Source organism: Canis lupus, chromosome 9, assembly GCF_011100685.1.
Source record: "Canis lupus familiaris isolate Mischka breed German Shepherd chromosome 9, alternate assembly UU_Cfam_GSD_1.0, whole genome shotgun sequence".
Classification (NCBI taxonomy): domain Eukaryota; kingdom Metazoa; phylum Chordata; class Mammalia; order Carnivora; family Canidae; genus Canis; species Canis lupus.
The window spans coordinates 19,164,257-19,181,963 of record NC_049230.1 but is presented as its reverse complement, the minus strand read 5'-3'; the positions used below and the strand labels follow the sequence as shown (position 1 = coordinate 19,181,963).

General features: G+C 55.1%; 2 protein-coding genes across 9 annotated transcripts in view; one reads left to right on the top strand and one right to left on the bottom strand.

Moving 5' to 3' along the window:
- Nucleotides 1–1,433: 1,433 nt before the first annotated feature.
- G6PC3 (glucose-6-phosphatase catalytic subunit 3) lies at nucleotides 1,434–5,879 on the top strand. Of its 2 annotated transcripts, none has more exons than XM_038547145.1 (6): nucleotides 1,434–1,852; nucleotides 3,739–3,889; nucleotides 4,233–4,342; nucleotides 4,536–4,654; nucleotides 4,846–4,987; nucleotides 5,213–5,879. In XM_038547145.1, exons 1-6 carry the CDS (start codon nucleotides 1,635–1,637, stop codon nucleotides 5,574–5,576), a joined length of 1,104 nt encoding a protein of 367 aa, XP_038403073.1. In that variant the 5' UTR covers nucleotides 1,434–1,634; the 3' UTR covers nucleotides 5,577–5,879. The 2 variants fall into 2 exon arrangements, with proteins under 2 accessions (XP_038403073.1, XP_038403074.1); XM_038547146.1 differs by having other exon boundaries at nucleotides 1,442–1,852; nucleotides 3,739–3,845; nucleotides 4,252–4,342; nucleotides 5,213–5,576.
- A 1,944-nt stretch (nucleotides 5,880–7,823) lies between these two features.
- Nucleotides 7,824–17,707, bottom strand: part of HDAC5 (histone deacetylase 5) — a 35,939-nt gene continuing 26,055 nt past the window's right edge. For 6 of the 7 annotated variants that reach the window (XM_038547142.1, XM_038547143.1, XM_038547139.1 and 3 more), the window contains 16 exons: nucleotides 15,417–15,628; nucleotides 14,858–15,151; nucleotides 13,937–14,102; nucleotides 13,180–13,313; nucleotides 12,699–12,819; nucleotides 12,175–12,224; nucleotides 11,904–12,011; nucleotides 11,431–11,486; nucleotides 11,196–11,283; nucleotides 9,924–10,043; nucleotides 9,570–9,667; nucleotides 9,277–9,395; nucleotides 8,666–8,799; nucleotides 8,328–8,412; nucleotides 8,030–8,195; nucleotides 7,824–7,945 (listed from right to left, as the gene is read on the bottom strand). In XM_038547142.1, coding sequence (XP_038403070.1) covers nucleotides 7,906–7,945; nucleotides 8,030–8,195; nucleotides 8,328–8,412; nucleotides 8,666–8,799; nucleotides 9,277–9,395; nucleotides 9,570–9,667; nucleotides 9,924–10,043; nucleotides 11,196–11,283; nucleotides 11,431–11,486; nucleotides 11,904–12,011; nucleotides 12,175–12,224; nucleotides 12,699–12,819; nucleotides 13,180–13,313; nucleotides 13,937–14,102; nucleotides 14,858–15,151; nucleotides 15,417–15,628 — 1,991 coding nt within the window. In that variant the 3' untranslated portion in view covers nucleotides 7,824–7,905. Of the gene's footprint in view, nucleotides 7,946–8,025; nucleotides 8,196–8,327; nucleotides 8,413–8,665; nucleotides 8,800–9,276; nucleotides 9,396–9,569; nucleotides 9,668–9,923; nucleotides 10,044–11,195; nucleotides 11,284–11,430; nucleotides 11,487–11,903; nucleotides 12,012–12,174; nucleotides 12,225–12,698; nucleotides 12,820–13,179; nucleotides 13,314–13,936; nucleotides 14,103–14,857; nucleotides 15,152–15,416; nucleotides 15,629–17,707 lie in introns of those variants that run through there. The other variant, XM_038547138.1, reaches the window with a different exon arrangement.

The following is a 17,707-nucleotide window of genomic DNA, read 5'->3' as shown; positions in this document are numbered from 1 at the left end:
AAAGGGCCAGCCTTGGCACTACCTAACCTGAACACAGTTCAAAAGCGTTTCCTTACCCTGCAAGAAACATCAACTTCCTAATGTTGGGTGTTTATTAGTACAATCATTGTAGTAGGAATAAAAGTACTGCTTGCTCCCTCTTAGTTGTGTTTTTCCAGGGAACTTTCAAGTCTGACCCCCACAAGTCACATGTAACTCCCGCTCCACTTTCTACATGGCATTGTGATTACAGTTTTTCATATATATGACTGCCCGGTACTGTTAGGAAAAGCTTCCCGGAGGAAGTGAAAAAAATCTGAGACCTGAAAGACAAGCAAGATCTCTATAAGGAGAAAGAGCTTGGTGATTTCAAGGAACATAAAGCAATTCAGAAATATTATGAAATGGAGTTGTGGGGGTAGGCTGGTAAGGGTTGTCTCACCGGAGCCTGAACAAACTTTGAAAGACCTAGAAAATGTAGGCTTTCTCCTTGGGGCAATTGAAAAACATTTAGCAAGGTAGTACAATAACATATCCAGCTTCCGTTCCCCACACCTTTTTAATTAGTGAAATTAATCTCTTTCCAAGAACCATATTTACATTCTCCTTTTCATCCACCCATCAGAAAACTCTCCAAGAACAAAGTTGCTGGAGGTAGGAAGAAACCGGGGAGCCACTCAACAGTCTCCTCCCACCCCAACTCTGCCTCCAGGCAGGATCTCGCCCAGAATAGCTGAGGTTTCTATTTTGTGTGTGTGTTCCTCGAGAAGATATTTCCAAATTTTGTCGTGGATGTGTGCCCCTCCTCTTCCCATTCCAACCCAGCTGCTACCCCATAGTTTACCTGACCAACGGGGTTTTGGGAGGCAAGAAAATGGAAAGAGGGAGAAAAGCAAGCCTAAAAGTGAGAGGAAGTGTGACTTAGACTGCTACGTGTAAGAATTCTCAAGTGTTTAGGGAGGACTCCTCAAGATGAAGAGGCTTATCTGTCAGCATCCGAATCAATAACCGATGGATTCGGGCCGGAGATGCTGGGGCTGGGGGCGAAAGGCACGGATTGATTAGCGGTGTACGCAAATCTAGGGTCCCGCTTCAGCGCCACCGGAGATGCCGACGAGGGAGTGTCCGTAGCCCTCTCTCCAAGAAATCTCGGGATATCTTTGGAGGGTAGCGGTACGGGAGAAAAGAGGTCTGGTCTGGAAGGAATCCTGACACTGATGATTACACATCCATCTTCGCAGCAGCACAGCAAGAAGCCCGGGCGCGTCGCCGACCCCTAGGCTTAGTCCTTCCCTTGACCCGGAACAGCAGCGAGAGCCGCCTCTGCGCCCAATGCCCACGTGCCGGCAACAGCGGCCACGTGGGGCTCTGCGGAAACGCCCTCGCAAAGGTTTGTCCCCTGCGCTGCCCAGTAGAAAGGAAGGCCCGGGAAGAGCACAAGAGGAAGCGTACCGGCGAGAGGCCGGACTCCCGCGAGTCTGGGACTGCCGAGGGGCGGGGCAGGGGGCGGGGCCTTGCTGGCCGCTGGCTGGAGGCGGAGCCTGGGGCTCAGAAAGGTGGGCTTTGGACCGCCGTGGGGAGCCGCTTCCTGGCTTCCGAGACTCCCCGGCTTCCGCCTTACAGCAAACCCCCGCCCGGCCGGCCCCTGGGTCGCCATGGAGTCCCATCTGGGCGCGGGCATCGCGATGGCCGAGGCGCTGCAGAACCAACTGCCTTGGTTGGAGAATGTGTGGCTCTGGGTCACCTTTCTGGGCGATCCCAAGAGCCTCTTTCTTTTCTACTTCCCCGCGGCCTACTACACCTCCCGCCGCGTGGGCATCGCAGTGCTGTGGATCAGCCTCATCACCGAGTGGCTCAACCTCGTCTTCAAGTGGTGAGACAGCGAAGCCCTCGGCATCCTGGTCCCCCACCCCCATGGGCCCTGAGTCCTGGGCAAGCCCTGAGCTCTCTCAGCAGGTGCCTCAAAGGCTCGCCCCCCCCCCCCCCGCCCCAATGAACCCCATGGCCTTAAGACCTCCTCATCCCTACCCCGTGGCCCCTGACGTTTTTCCTTTGAGCATCATTGTGCATCTTGGTCTCAGACCTCAGACCCATCTTACTTCATTAGACCAGTGTTTCTCAAACGGGCCTGATCAGAGAAATCACCTAAGAGGTGTGTTTAAAAAATGCAAGTACTTCATCCCACCTCAGACGTGTTGACTTAGAAATTTCAGGGGAGGGGTTGGGAAAACTCTATTTTAAGGAGCATCTATGGCAGCTTAGGTAGCAAAAGGTCCTGCTTCTCAAGTCATTCTTTCATTCATCTAGTCATTCATTTATTTGACATTAAGTTGTTAAGAAGCGTGCTTTGTGCAAGGCTTCACACTAGTTGCTAAGGACAGAGAAGGCTGGAAAATTAAGGTGCGTTTTCCGACCATGACCAGCAGAATAGGAAGCACTTGAAAACTTGCTAGAAATGCGCCATCTCAGGGCCCAGACCAGAGCTCCTGAGTCAGAATTTGCATTTTAACGAGGACCTCAGGTGTTTGGAGTAAGGCTTGAAAAGCACTGCTTTCCAGGAAACTCTTCTTCCTTTTCTCCTCCATTCACTAGTGGGCTCTTCACACAGACTTAGAAGCCAGGCAAGGGAGTGGGGCCCTTAGGGGTTATCTCTTTGTGCCACCTGTTCTCTCTTGGGTGAAGAGAGGAGTTCTGCCTCCTGCTGGGCGTGAGCTGCTCCTCCCCTCACCTCAGCCTCCGTTCCCTGCCTGAACCCTGCCTGGACGAGGGAAGGGAGTTCAGAGGAGACACTCGAATGGGCTGAAATGACTTGCTGAAAGACAAAATAGGAATTACCTTCCCCCCCACTCTTTTCTGCAAGGGCTTCATCCCTCCTGAAAACGGAAAAGCAGCAGTCTCATCATTTCCTTCTTGCCTAATTGCCCTTTACTTTGTGCTGTCTCCCCGCTCAGAGTCTGTGTGAGCCTCCCTCTCTGCTGGTCCCTACAAGACCACCACCACCGCCGCCTTGACTAGACACTCTCAATGCCCCCTCCCAAGTAACAAAGCAAAGCCCCTATTCATTTCCTAAGTGTGTTTTGAACACGCAGTGTGTGAACCTGGTGATGAGGGGAGGCGGTTCCCTTTTGTGTCCCTCCCCCGCAGCAGCTTTTCTGCTCTCACCTATTCTCATTCTGGCAGCAGTAGCCTAGCCTCTTCAGGGTCCAGCAAAACACCTGCTGGGCCAGGGGACTTTGAACTTTTGGTCCTCCTTGTCCTTTCTCACCCTCTGTCCATTTCCCACTCCTGATTTCAAACACAAGAGACTGGCCTAAGGAGTTCACCTGTAGATAATTCCGGCTGGAGTTTAGGAAATGGGGAGAGAGGGAGAAGCAGGAGGGTCAGTGGAGGTCTGGAAGCAAAAGAAAGAGGCAAAGCCTGGGCTCTCTAGGAATGAGAAGAGCAGGGCCAGCCCTGTAGTAGGATGGATAAGAGCAGGACCAAAGAACATTTAAGAGCGTGTAAGTGCACACACACAATCTCTTGTCTCTTTATCACTTAAAAAATAGCGCGTGTTCTCCTGTTCCAAGGCAAAAAAAAAAAAAAAAAAAAAAAAGTCCTTTCAAGGTAATGCACAGAATTGGAATCTCTTTCTAACCTCTTTCTAATCTCTTTCTAACCTGCAGGCCCTCCAGTGTACTCCAAGGCATCCTTCTGTTCCCCACCTGTTTCCTTGGCTGTATGTGCGTGTAATGTCATCTTGCATCTGTTCTCTCCTAGGTTTCTGTTTGGAGACAGGCCCTATTGGTGGGTCCATGAGTCTGGGTACTACAGCCATGCCCCAGCCCAGGTTCACCAGTTCCCCTCTTCTTGTGAAACTGGTCCAGGTGGGAAGCCCCAAACCTCCCTGTCCCCGTGTGGTTGGGGTTTGGTGAGTGTTTCAGAGTACTTTTTAGCTAGGGTGGTCTAACCGGAGGCCCAGCCTCTCAGTTACTAACCCAGAGAACAAAGAAACCCCAAGAAGACTGAGTTGAATTCTGGGAGGGAAGCACCCATACCAGAGTGCCAGTTGCCCACCTTGTTTAGAGTAGATCCAAGAGATACTGGGCAAAGCAGAAGCCTGAGAGCAGTGGCCTCAGGCAGAAGTGAAGAAGGCTGTAGGGTGGAGAGAGCCATGGACCAATGATGGAGGGGATGAAGGGGTGCAGTGATGGCAGCTGTGTCCAGCCATCACTGGAGGCTCCTGAGTTCCACTCTCATCCTCTCACCTCAAGCTTCTGGATTCCCCGGCAGGCAGCCCTTCTGGACACTGCATGATCACAGGAGCAGCCCTCTGGCCCATTATGACAGCCATCTCTTCCCAGGTGGCCAGTCGGGCCCACAGGTATACCTTGGCATTGCCTACCAATGGGGGCAGGGGGATGGTACGCTGGATTCAAAAGACGCAGCAGGAGGGCAGCCTGGGAACTGGAGTTCTGGGGACCCTGGGGCATTTGGTCCAACCATGAAATACTTGGATGCTGAGAGAAGCCATGCTGTGTATGGACACCTCCTGAACCATTTGCTTTTCTTTGTAGCCGCTGGGTGAGGGTGATACCTAGCCTGGCTTACTGCACCTTCCTCCTGGCGGTCGGCCTGTCTCGGATCTTCCTATTAGCCCATTTCCCTCACCAGGTGTTGGCTGGCCTGATAACCGGTGAGCAACTGGGGCAACAGAGTGGGCCTAGGGGTTGCCACTGGCAGTGGGAGGACCAGTGTAGGTTCTTTCCATCGTACAGCAGGCCCAAGGCCCCCTTATACCTCAGTCTATTCTGCCAAACTGCCCTACAGCTCAGCGGGGCTCATATCCCCAAACTCCTTGAAGCTGCTGTCACCCCACTTCACTAGGTGCTGTCCTGGGCTGGCTGATGGCCCCCCGGGTGCCCATGGAGCGGGAGCTAAGCTTCTACGGATTGACCTCACTGGCCCTGTTACTGGGTGCCAGCCTCATCTATTGGATCCTCGTTACACTGGGCTTGGATCTTTCTTGGTAAGTCCTGCTTTGAAGCTTCAGCACGCTGGGGCCTCTTCTGCTTTGCCCGTACCTAGCCTAATGGGTCCCTGGTTGGCTATAGCTAAAAGGGGACACCTGTTCACACAGACTCTCCTGGTGTCACAGCAGAACGTGGGGGTAGACCCCAAAGAAGCTAAGAGCCATTGGTCCTCTTGTTTCCAAGGGAATGTGTCTCCTGGCAAAGCCCTCTCCTCCCCACAGGTCCATCCGCCTGGCCTCCAAGTGGTGTGAGCGGCCCGAGTGGGTGCATGTGGATAGCCGGCCCTTTGCTTCCCTGAGCCGCGATTCAGGGGCTGCCCTGGGTCTGGGCATCGCCCTGCACTCTCCCTGCTACACCCAGGTACGGCGGGCACAGCTGGGACACGGCCAGAAGATAGCCTGCCTTGTGCTGGCCATGGGGCTTCTGGGCCCCCTGGACTGGCTGGGCCATCCTCCTCAGATCAGCCTTTTCTATATCTTCAATTTCCTCAAGTTCACCCTCTGGCCATGCCTTGTCCTGGCCCTTGTGCCCTGGGTGGTGCACATGTTCAGTGCCCAGGAGACACCACCCATCCGCTCTTCCTGACTTCAAGTGCCTCCCGTTGCCACTTGCCCATGACAAAGCCAACAGTCCATGACCTCCACACTCCAGAAAGTGGGCCTCATCCCCTTCCAGCTCCCAGCAGGCCCTGTTCATCCTCAGTCTCCCACTGCTCCACCATCTGGTCTTAGCCCCCAAAAAGGGCCTTCTCTCTCCCAGAAATGCTGGTCCTCCTGCCTTCTCCCCCCTGAATCCCCAGGGAGCTAAGGCAACATCAAGACCTATGGGCTCCTGTAACACTGTGAGGGGCTCAGAGCAGCCCCAATAAAATTCTTGAATAGTTCTGGATTTCTTTCTTGCCTGTGCACACATTTCCACTGAACTTGCCTGTGTGTGTGCAAGTGAGACCCTTGCCAGGCCACCTGTTCTGCACTGTCCCCCACCACCACCACAGTTTCCATGGAGACCTTCAGCCTGGGCCCTCTCCCCAGCATCACCACCTAGGCCACAAGAGAGGTCCTATGAGATGCTATGGCTACATTCAGTGAAATCTTGTCTTTAACCTACAAGGACAGAGACTCACTCCCTCCCACCCCAGCCTTGTTTCCTAAATTGGCTAGTTCAGTGGCTGAAGAAAAGAAGAGCAGTTTTTTCTTCGCCAGGATGGGGAATGAGAACCTCTACTCCATTTGGAAGCCCAGAGAAGAGACATCAGCCCCAGAAGGCACTGCCAGAAACAAGTTTATTTACATAAGGACACACAGTGTAACAGATTACAAAATCCTTAACTGAAATCCATATCCAGGGAGACAAAGCAAGGAGTGGGTTTACATGAGAACCAGACTGGCCATGGGGAGAGGGAGGGTTAAGGACCCGGAGCTGGGGCTCAGCACGGGGAGGCTTGGTACACTGGGCCTGGCCCCATCTGCATCCCGCAGGAGGATCTAGAACACACTAACAACACACAAGACACAAGCACATGATGAACCAATGGTGGTGAGACTCCTGCCCCTCCCCTGGCTCCCTCAACCCTACTCAGGCCCCCATTAGGGAAATAAATATGTAAACAGATTGGTGAGGCCCGCAGGACAGAGTGGAAAGAAAGTATATGTGGTATCGGGAGGAGGAGGGAGGCAGACTCAGCCCCCTAGGAGTCACTTCCCATCTTTGGTTTCCTACAGGCTAGACAGCATTCCCTAGAAGCCTTGTGGGCCCCCAGCCCCAGAAACGGCTGGGCTGGGCTCCTAGGAAAGAGAAAGAGTGGTGCCCAGCCCCTCCTGGTCTTCGCTCCCTTGGGCCAGTGGCCAGCAAAGGAAGCACAGGATGAAGGGAACCTACAGCTAAAGGCAGACTCCTGGGTTCCTGGGTTCTGGCCCTGCCCCTTCTAGAATCCCTATTCTCACCATCCCCAGGCTTTACAGTAAAAGGCCCCAGGAGGGAGGTGGGCCACTGACCCTTCTCATGGCATGCTGGATGGCTAGGGAAATGTGGTCCTGAACAGCAGGGGGGCTCTCACCAGCCTGGAGTCCCCCTGCAGGGACCACCTCCCCCTCCCCAGGCCGTACCAGCAGAGGGACAGGGAAGCCAACAGAGTAAGGCAGAGAGCAGGCCTGCTTCTACAGCTCCTCCTGGTCCCTCAGAACCCAGGAGTGCAGCCCCACCACTCCCCACAACTGTGACCCTCTCCAGCCCCTAGGAAGGGGAAATAGGCCCAGAGGAGTGTGAGGCAACACAGCCCTGCCTACAGAACATAGGCCCACATTCTGGGGCACTAGCTTTCCCCTCACTACTGAGGCCCAGAGAAAGGAGAAGGGTTCTGTGCAGAAAGGATGAGGACAATGAAGAGGGAAAAAGGTAAAGTATCACAGGGTGGGAGCCCCCCTCCCCTCCATTCTGTATCTTAAGACTGTAGAGCAACCTTCTGGATCTTCCCCTGAGGTTGGAGAGGGGAGGAGGCTGAAATTAAGGCATTTCCCCCCAAGTCAGCTGAAGCCAAGGCACCAAACTTACTGCTCCCTCCTCTCTCAGGGAGACCCCAAAACCAGACAATACTGCCTGGACCCCCATGCCACCCTAAGCTGGCCCAGGCTCCAAGGGGGAAAAGGACAGGATGCAGGAAAGTGGGCATGGGACACAACATGGAGGGTGGCTGGAAAGTCCCCCCCCAACCTTCCAGGGGAGCAAACTTCTAGAGTGGAGACCTGGGCCACACTGAGAGAAGCCAAGGGGGAGGCCTGAGACAGCTTTGAGGAGCAGGGAGGCAAGGCTGAGAGACCCACACAGCACACGTTGTTGAATGTGTGACTTTTTGTTTTTAATAGAAAAAATAAACAAAATCACAATGATGAAGCCCAGAGGGATGGGGGCCAGGGCGTCACAGGGCAGGCTCCTGTTCCATGGGCTCCTCTGCTGGCCTGTGGGAACAAGCACACAGACGGGGGATTGTTGAGGTGGGGGCACTCACTTGAGCATAGGCAGAGGTCAGGAAGGCGGCTTACCTGGGGCTATGCTCCCGGGCAGCAGCAGCCTGGGCCTGCTCCGCCCCCACCGACAGCAAGGCCATGGCGCTCACAGTCTCTGCCTCCTCCGTCTCACCTGCCTGGGCCTCCCGCAGGGAACGGCCTAGACCAGCAGCGAACCTCTGGACGCAGCTCCAGTGCTTGCCTGAGGACGAGGAGTAGGCAGGTGTCAGGGAGGACAGAAAGCCCAATGCTACGTCCCCAACCCTGGCAGACCCATAGGCTTCTGCCCCCTTGGCAAGCTGAGGGCTGAGCCTCTCTGCCTGTCCCCACGCACTCTGGATCTCGATGACTTTCTCTAGTGTGGCCACTGCATTGATGTTAGGCTTTTGTTGCAAGACTGCCTCGTCCAAGGGCTGCAGCTGGTAGGGGAAAGAAGAGAAGGCTTATGGTAGGGAATGGCTGGTGGTGCCTGGCCCTCTAACCACCTCATTGAGCCTCAGACATCTTCCATGACAGGGGCAAACCTAGCTTTCTGGAGGAACTCTGGGTCAGAAAACCCTCCCTGGCCACCAGCTGTCTTTAGGACTCAGGAAGACCTTCCCACCTTCTTGGTCAGTGCCACTTGATCAAGAAAGGGGCCCTTCACCCCTAGTGCCTCCTTGCATCCCTTACCTCCACGCTGAGCAGAGCTGAGACACAGGCCTCAGAGGCATCACAGATGGCGGTCAAGTCGTGGCCTCCCTCCAGGGCCAGCACCACCCGGCCCCCTGCCAGCGTCATCAGCTGCCTGGTCAAGTGGCCAAAGCCTTTAGGAGGATGAGTGAAGGGAGGAAGAATTAAAAAAAACAAAAACAAAAACAAGAGGCGTAACAAATAGCACAAAATAAAATGGTGAATTTAAACCCAAATATATATCCTTAATGAAATTCAGTATCAACAGGCTAAACGCTCCATTAGAATAGATGGGCTAAATACATTCCAATTACATGTCATAAGGAGCACCACTGAAACGAGGGATCTACAAACTCCATCTCTAGGACTCTGGAAGGAGATATACCCTCTGCTACCCCACAGCCACCTGCTCCCCACCCCCCCAAGGCCAAGGTCAGCAGAAGGAGAGGGGGAGGCTCCTGCCAAGATGATTCCAGGTTCTGGACCTGCCCCCCACCAGCCCCCACTTCCCTCCTCCCAATCTATGCAATACCAGTCTATTCCTGCCCCGTGCCCCCACTTAACCCCATCCTCACTGCTCCACAGCCTCCCTCAATCCCCCAGCAGCTCACATCTGGCGGTGACAGAGTAGCCACCCAGTGGAGACAGGTGTCCCTCAACAGCATCAAACCCGGCAGAAACCAGGACCACGTCAGGTGAGAACTCGTGGGCAATGGGCATCACCACTGTCCTGCAAAGGGAGGGCCCAAGCTAACCCGGGCAGGTGGCTAGGCCAGGCCTCACCTCACTCTGTGTTCCCCCCAGAGACAAGCCCCTCCACCCACACCAAATTGAGTGTTTTCTGCCCCTCCCATGGCAGGGCCCAGGGTCTCCCACCCCTCCCTCGGCCCTTCTCAGTCCCCACCTGAAGGCCGTTAGGTACTCCACGTCTCCGATGGGGGGGTCCACACCTCCCGTCCATGCCACGTTCACATTGTACCCAATGCCCGGCCCTCCGCCAACCTAGCAGCGTGGTGGGGGAGGGGTTATTCTCACTGCCTAGGGACCCCAGACACTGCCCCTGCCCTCAGCCCTGATTCCAACCCTTACTCCCACTCACTACTGCTCTGCACGGAAGGGCAGTTGGCCTGCATGGTCCTCCCACTAGGAGCCCAGATTCCCCAGGGAACCAGCACTACCACAGGCATCCGTGGCTCCCTGCTAGGTCCCCTTCTGCCACCTCCCCACGGGGCCCCATATTTGAGCCCAGGAACTATACCTCTTCAGGAGCCCCAGAGCCTGGAAAGAAGTTCCCATTGTCATAGCGGTGCAGGGAGATGTAGAGCACAGACGGGTCATTGTAAAATGCTTGCTGGGTGCCATTGCCATGGTGAATGTCCTAGTGCGGAGGGGTGGAAGCATTAGAAAAAAAGCTCTGGCTCTGGCCCAAAGGTCAAAATTCCACTCACCCCCACCTCCACCCTATGGTGAACTCTGGGCATGCAGTCCACCACAAGCTACAGGGCATCATGCTCCATTCACAACAGTATCGCCCCCACTTTCCTACCCAGGGTCTATGGGTCAGGATATGGCACTGTGCAGAGGAGATGCAAAGCCATGGGATAAATATGGGGGATCTACCTGCAGAACCCATTCTACTCAACAGTGTGGAGAGAACATTAAAGCTAGTAAGAAACTGAAAACATACATTCTGAAGAACCCAAATATTCCATGAATTTTTAAACTAAAGTTGGACTTCAAAGAGACTTCATCTTTGCTGAGGACTGCTCCTGGGTACTTCCTTTTCCCTCTGCCACAAGAGGCAGGGTTTGAGAAGCAGTGCCCAGCAGCAAGACCAGAAGTGTTAGGGGCCAGAGACCTGATCTGAAGCCCAGTGCCAATATCCCAAACTATGTGACTTTGGTTGGCTACATCACCCGACAGCTTAGTGTCTCCATTTCTAGAAATGCACATCCTGACTTGTACTACTCGAGGTGGCCATGAGCAGTACCGTGTGTCCCGGCACAGAGTGAACCCCCAGTCAAGAGTGGCTCTAGGGGCACCTGGGTGGTGCAGTTGGTTAAGCAACCAACTCTTGGTTTTGGCTCAGGTCATGATCTTGGGGTTGTGAGACTGAGCCCCACATCGAGCTCTGTGCTTAGCACAGTCTGCTTGGGTTTCTCTCCCTCTGCCTAACCCCCATGTGCGTATATGCATGCACATGCATGCTGTAAAATCAATCAATCTTTAAAAAAAAAAAAAAAGAGTGGCTTTAGCAACGGCGGTAATGGTCTCTACTGTTCAAGGTAGAAAATCTCGGTTGCTTGAGGCTACAAGGTGGGGGCCAAGAGGGACCAGGGCTAAAACCACTTTCGAGTCTTAGTGAGGAGGGAGCCCCGTGGGAATAGGAGGGCTGAGCTAATGCTCCAGCAGGAAGATATCTGGGAAGCCACCAGGCCCAGCAGTGGTGCAGGCAGCTGAGGAAGAGGGGGCAATGTTGGGGTGGAGCCTTCCCGAAGGCCGACCCTGACCTCACTAGCCCACTGCTTACCCAGTCCACGATGAGAACCTTGCCCACATTCAGTTTCTGCTGCAGGAGTTTGGTTGTGATGGCTACAGAGTTGAAGAAGCAAAATCCCCTGGTGGGTGGGGAGAGCAAAGGGTTGGGGAGGTCAGCTTCAACAGATGTTTGCTCCATGAGCAAAAGATACATAGCAACTCGGCTGAGAGGGAAAAGGGAAGGGAGGAGGGCAGTGGGTCTACTGCAGGGCTGAGGTGGCACTCACATGGCTGTGGATTCCTCTGCATGGTGTCCCGGGGGCCGGATGATGGCAAATCCATTCTGAAGAAGGGCAGACATAGGGGCAGAGATGACAGACCGACAGGCAGGCAAGGTGGCCACAAAGGGGGTGGACACAAAAGAAGAGGAACACAAACAAGGCAGGGAAGAGAACACAGATCAGAAACATGTCTTTCACACCCTAGGAACACAGCTGCAGGCCATGTGGGCAGGCAGGCACCACCTCTGACCTCACCATTCCCACGAGCATCACACAGTAGTGCCTCTTCACCAGTCCCTCTTTACCCCTTGCTCCCAACCTGGCCCAGGAGCTATCACCTCCTCCCCACTCTGCACCTGAGAGTGAGGCTTGCAAGGGACAGTGCCTTGCTCAAGGGGAAGGCAAGGCAGCACCCATCCTCCACCCCTGAGGATGCAGGGCCAAGCCTCGTGGTGCCGAGGCCTAGGGCACAAGCTCACCTTGAGCTCTCCTGCGGCCACCTTGAAAGCAAGCTCTACCAGGCAGCCCACTGCCATGCGCACGGCACTGGAGGAGTGCATCTCATTCCACACGGTGTCACTGTCCACCTGCGGGGGCAGGAGAGCAGGCTTCAGCGTGCCCCCTGCAGGGGGAGGGCAAGAATGGGGGTGGGCACCTAGACAGTGGACCAGCAGCCATGCTGGGCAGGAAAGGAGGGGCAATAGCTGGGAGAGCCAACCGCCCATCCCTACTGGCAGGTGCCCTACTCACCCCAATGCCCCCACAAGGCAGCATGGCATACATCTTCTGGCTGATGGGGCCTGCAAGGAAGAGAGACAAAGCTACTCTGGAAGTTGCCTCAACTGCCAAGACTACAGGTTAGGTCCTGTGGAGGGTGGCGAGCCCCATCACAGAAAAAGGAGGCCAGGCCCAAGCATAATAGAGAACTTTACAGCCTACTCCTCTCCAGTTGGAAGAGGTCTGTCCCCTATTCTGGGGCAGCAACACCTTACTTCTGCGGCAGATGGCAGGAAGAAAGGGGCACAATGTGTTAGGGAGAGAGCAAAGCACACTCCCCCATCTCTAAGCCTGACCTGCCACCTCTTACTCTCCTGCAATGCCCCCCACCCGTGTGGTACTCTATGTGCATGGCGCGCCTGGAGGTGTGCAATGTGGCACTGTACCACCTCTGCCCAGGGGATGACCTGTGCCTACTGGGACCCACTTGCCTACCCTGACAGTTTCCTATCCCACCAGGGCAGTGGACGTGGCCTGGCCCACGCCTGCCAGCTCACCGAGCAGCTTCTTGCTGTCCAGCTTCTGTCGGTTGAGGGGGCTGGTCCCATAGAGCAGGGTGTGGTATTCGGAGTGCACGGTCTGGATCTCATCCAGCGTGGCTTTGCGACCCCGGATCCGCTGTGTGAGGAGAGCAGGAGGAGAGGCCAGTGAGGGGATGCACCGAAGGCCTAGCTCTCCCTGATGCCCAGGCCCTCTCTGCCCCACAGCCTGGGACACATGAAGTCACTTTCTGGCCTTAGAAGAATCCAAAGGTTTTTGTAAAAAGTATGCCCCAGCCCCAAGGCACCCCAGTCCAGGACCACTCCTATACAGTTAAACGGGCTGCAAGGGATGGAACAGAGAGGTGGCTAAGGGACTGCCCCTGAGGTCAGGGGTTGAAAGAAGGATGAAGAAAACAGAGAGGCTTCATGCACGGGGATATACAAAAGCTTTCGCTGGGTGTGAGTTGGGGGCTGGAAGAAGGAGGGGCTCCCTTACCTCACACTTGCTAAGCAGGCCTGTCTCCTGCAGCCGGGACCAGATGCTCTGGATCCGGCCAGCATGTTCAGGGTGCACGTGTGTGTTTCCACACATGCACTGGTGCTTCAGCATGAACGTGTCGTAGACCACACCTGGACCAGAGACACACCTGTCAGCCAGCACCACTCTGGGCCACAGCAGCCTGGCCAGCCGCCGCCATCCTCAGCAGAGCTCACTGAGCTCTCCCTAGCCACTCCTGGCCCAAGGACCTATGGCCAGCCTAACCGCCTTCCCACGCACCTACCCCTCTTCTCCTGTGGTTCCCTTCTTCCGTTCCTGCTGGTCAAAAGCCTCAACTAGGCTGCCCCTGAGACCCCCACTGGTTTTCATTTCTGCCCACCATGCTCTCAACATGGTACCCCCCTTCAGGGCACATCGTCCTTCCCCCTACTCTGTCACAGCCCCTGTGTACTGATCCCCTGAACCCCTACACTCCATGGGTGAGGCAGGACCATTCCCAGGCATCTATGCCCCCTGAGAGCACAGCAAGGGCAGCTTCATGAGGAAAAGCTTTCTGGAATGGGCTGAGGTCTCACTTTTGAGCTCAAAGAGAAGAGAACAGGAAGCTAGAAGGGTAGGGCCCAACTGAGATAGTGAGTTCTCTTCACCCAGGGCCCCAGGTTTATGCGGTCCCTCAACAGGTTGCACAAGGCTAGATACCATGCATAGGCACCTGGCACATGGTAGAAGGACAGCTGGTGGGGGGGGGGCTCACCTGTGGTGAAGAGGTGCTTGGCGGGCTGGTCTGGGGGGCTTTTCATGCCCCCAGGGGCAGCAGGTGAGGACTGGGTGCGGCCCAGGGCCTGGTGGGGCACAGTGGCCAGGCTGAGGGGGGCCTGGTACACCTGAAGTGGCTGCAGCTGCTGGGCATCGGAGAACACCTGGGTAGGAGGAGAGTGGGTGGGAGCGGGCATGAGATCAAAGTGAGGACGAGTGTCCTAGGGCCTCCAAGGGGGCCCATATTCCAGTCTTTCTCTTCCAAACCTCCTCTTTCCCCATATCCTTCTACCAGGAACAGGAGGCACTCCAGCCTTCGCCATCTCCACCTCCCAGGAGATGGGGGTGGGGGGCCAAGGGATGTGATGAGTCACGCCAGAGTAGCACTGAGGTAAGAGGCTGGGAGGGATGGGGGCGTGGGAGGGGGCAGGATGAGTCAGGCCGGGAGGGCTCAGTAGTGTCCGCAATGAATGGAGCACAGCTAGGTGCAGGGCAGACTGTAGTAACAGTGGGGGCGTGTGTGTACACATGCGCACATGCACGCACAGACCAACGCACAACCGGCCCTATCCAGGCAGAAACGCAGATACCCAGGCCATGTGCATGCACAGGTGTGCATCCGCGAGTGCACAAGCACATGCATGCGCACGCGTGCGCACGCACACACACACACACACACACAGTAGTCTGGAGGGGTGGGCGGCTGCGTCAGAGCCACAGCCACAGAGAGAAGCAGGCAGGCTGTGGCCAGCTCTGAGGCCAATGCAAGCACACACAGAGCCCCCTTCCACAGCCAGCGTCTCCTTCCTACTCTGCTTTGGCTCTCTCCAGAACCTGCCCCTGTGCAGCCAGAATGGGGAGAGGGAAAGGCAAGTGTGGAAAGGGGTGCAGGAATCAAGGGCTGGGGTGGAGGGGGCACCTTTTTGTAACCAGCACTGGACTCATCCAAGTCAGGCCCCTCCTCAGCGCCACTCTCGCCCTCCTCATCCTTGACCTGGATGCACTCCTCCTCCTCCTCTTCCTCCTCCTCCTCTTCTTCCTCCTCCTCTTCCTCCAGGTCTTCCTGCGTGCTCTCACTCTCCGTGGAGCCTTCTCGGGGGATGGTCAGGGCTCCCTCCCCAAGCAAGGCCTCCTGCTGCTCAGTCAGCTCCTCCTCTGTCTCCTCAGGGTGGGTGGTGGGCTGCCGTGGCAGCTCCCCAGTCTTGGTGAGGATCTGGGAGCAGAACAAGGGGGCACACAGGCTGGTGGGGAGGGGCACAGCCATGCAGCCTGTGGCCCCAAAGGGTCTGTCCTTCCCTGGCCTCTCTCTCTGGCCCGCCCTGCCTGTATAGAGCTTCTCCAGGAGGCAGGCTGGAGCAGAAGCGGCTTGGGGGGTGGCCTAGGGCATTAGCCCCCATCCCCTTGTCTGTCAGCCTAGCCAGTGCCCTGTTGTACCTGGCACCTAGCACCACCCTGGCCCTGGGCTGCTCCTGGCTCACCTTGCCCAGCTGCAGCTGCTGTTGCTTCTGTTTCTCCAGGAACTGCTGGTGCTGCTGCTGCATCACAAGCTGCTGCAGGGCCTGGGGGCTCTGGGGCAGCGGGGAGGACTGAGTACGACTCAAGGGCCGGTGCCGTGGGAGCTTGCCCACTGTCCGCATGCTGGTGGCCACACGTTCACCTGTCACCAGCGGGGACTGCCCATGGAGTGGCACTGCGTGGTGGGAGGAGGGAGTCACCATCACTGACAGGGCACCGGGTACCCCCATCCCACCCCAAGATCTCCCCCTCCTAGAACACCACAACCTACATAATCAGGAAAAACCCAGGAGAAGCCTGGGGCACCCTGCCCCCAAACCTGAGCCCCATTCTTCCTCTTCCTCACAACAGAACAGTTCTGCAGCTTAGAGCCACTGCCATCAGCAAGCCTTCCTGGATTCACCACTCTCTTCCTTTGATTCCCTTACTATTGCACATACAGTCATAGGCCTTCAGGGTAGCTGAACAAGACCTAGTTTTCTCCAACTGCAACAGGATCTCCCTGATCATGGACATGGATGCCAGCAGGTGGGGAAGCCTGGGGCCCACGGTCACGTGTCTTTGAAGCCAAACCTCTTCTGATGCCACCAGCTGCTTAAGGTCTGACTCTCCAAAGCTATGCTGTCCAACTCCATAGATGCCAGCCACATGTAACCACTGAGTGCTTGAAGTGCGGCCTGGCTAGGGACGCGTGGGTGGCTCAGCAGTTGAGCATCTACCTTCGGCTCAGGGCATGATCCCAGGGTCCTGGGATCTAGTCCCACATCAGGCTCCTTGCATGGAGCCTGCTTCTCCCTCTGCCTCTGTCTCTGCCTCTCTCTCTGTCTCTCATGAATAGATAAGTAAAATCTTTAAAAATAATAATAATAATAATAAAAGAAATGCAGCCTGGCTCAATTGAGATGGGGGTGCCTAAGTGGCTCAGTCAGGTGGGTGCCTGACTCTTGATCTCAACTCAGGTCAGGATCTTGGGGTCATGAGGTAAAGCCCCATATTAGGCTCCACACTCAGCACTGAGTCTGCTTGTCCTTCTCCCTCCCCCACTCACATTCTCTCTCTCCCTCTCAAATAAATAAATAAGGGGTGCCTGGGTGGCTCAGTCACTAAGCATCTGCCTTCAGCTTAGGTCATTACCCCTGGTTCTTGATATCGAGCCCCAGGGGATCCCTGAGTGGCTCAGCGGTTTGGTGCCTGTCTTTAGCCCAGGGTGTGGCCCTGGAGTCTCGGGATCGAGTCCCACGTTGGGCTCCCTGCATGGAGTCTGCTTCTCCCTCTGCCTATGTCTCTGCCTCTCTCTCTCTCTCTGAATATTAAATATGTTTAATAAAATCTTTAAAAAAAAGAAAAAGAAAAGTCCTGATATTGAGCCCCATATCAGGCTCCCTGCTCAATGGGAAGTCTGCTTCTCCCTCTGCCCCCTTCCCTACTCAAGTGCACTCCCTGCCTCTCTCAATAAATACAATTCCAAAACCTTAAAAAAATAAAAAAATAAATTGAAAACTACTCTAAGTGTGAAACATACATTGGATTTCAAAGACAGTATGAGACACAAAGTAAAATGTCTCAATGATAACTCTATCAATTGTATGTTGAAATGACAATACGGCAAATCTAAGTATACCTCTTTTTCTTTTTAAGATTTTATTTATTCGTGAGAGACACAGAGAGAGAGGGGCAGAGACACAAGCAGAGAGAGAAGCAGGCTCCATGCAGGGAGCCCAATCCCGGGACTCCAGGATCACGCCCTAGGACAAAGGCAGACGCTCAAGTGCTGAGCCACCCAGGCGTCCCAAGTATACCTTATTAAAGCTAATTTCATCAGTTTATTTTCACATTCTTTTTAAGCATTGCATCTTTATGTAATCTCTGCACCTAACCTGGGGCTCAAACTCACAACCCTGAACCAAGATCGAGAGTCATATGCTCTACCAACTGAACCAGCCAGGTGGCCTGCCCTTCCTTTTACATTTTTTAATGTGGCTCTAGAAAACTTTTAAGTTACATATGCGGCCTGTGTTGTGTTGTCTGTCCACTGGACAGCATGGCTCTGGAACATGAGCACATCACAGCAGCAGACAATGTCGAGGACAGCGTCTGGTAGGCTGTAGGTGCTCTATCATGTCTGTAGAACACACAAGATATCAATGATGCCATGGAGGAGAGCTGTGACAGAGCTGGAGTGTCCCTACCTATTCCCTGATGGCTGGCCTACACCCTCTGAAGAGGGGCCTGATACCCACTCCCTTGCACCACT

Coding starts and splice junctions, on each gene's coding strand:
- G6PC3 (XM_038547145.1), top strand. CDS start 1,635: ATGGAGTCCCATCTGGGCGCGGGCATCGCGATGGCCGAGGCGCTGCAG. Junction 1,853..3,738: donor CTCAACCTCGTCTTCAAGTG/GTGAGACAGCGA, acceptor GTTCTCTCCTAG/GTTTCTGTTTGGAGACAGGC. Junction 3,890..4,232: donor CCCCGTGTGGTTGGGGTTTG/GTGAGTGTTTCA, acceptor TCTCACCTCAAG/CTTCTGGATTCCCCGGCAGG.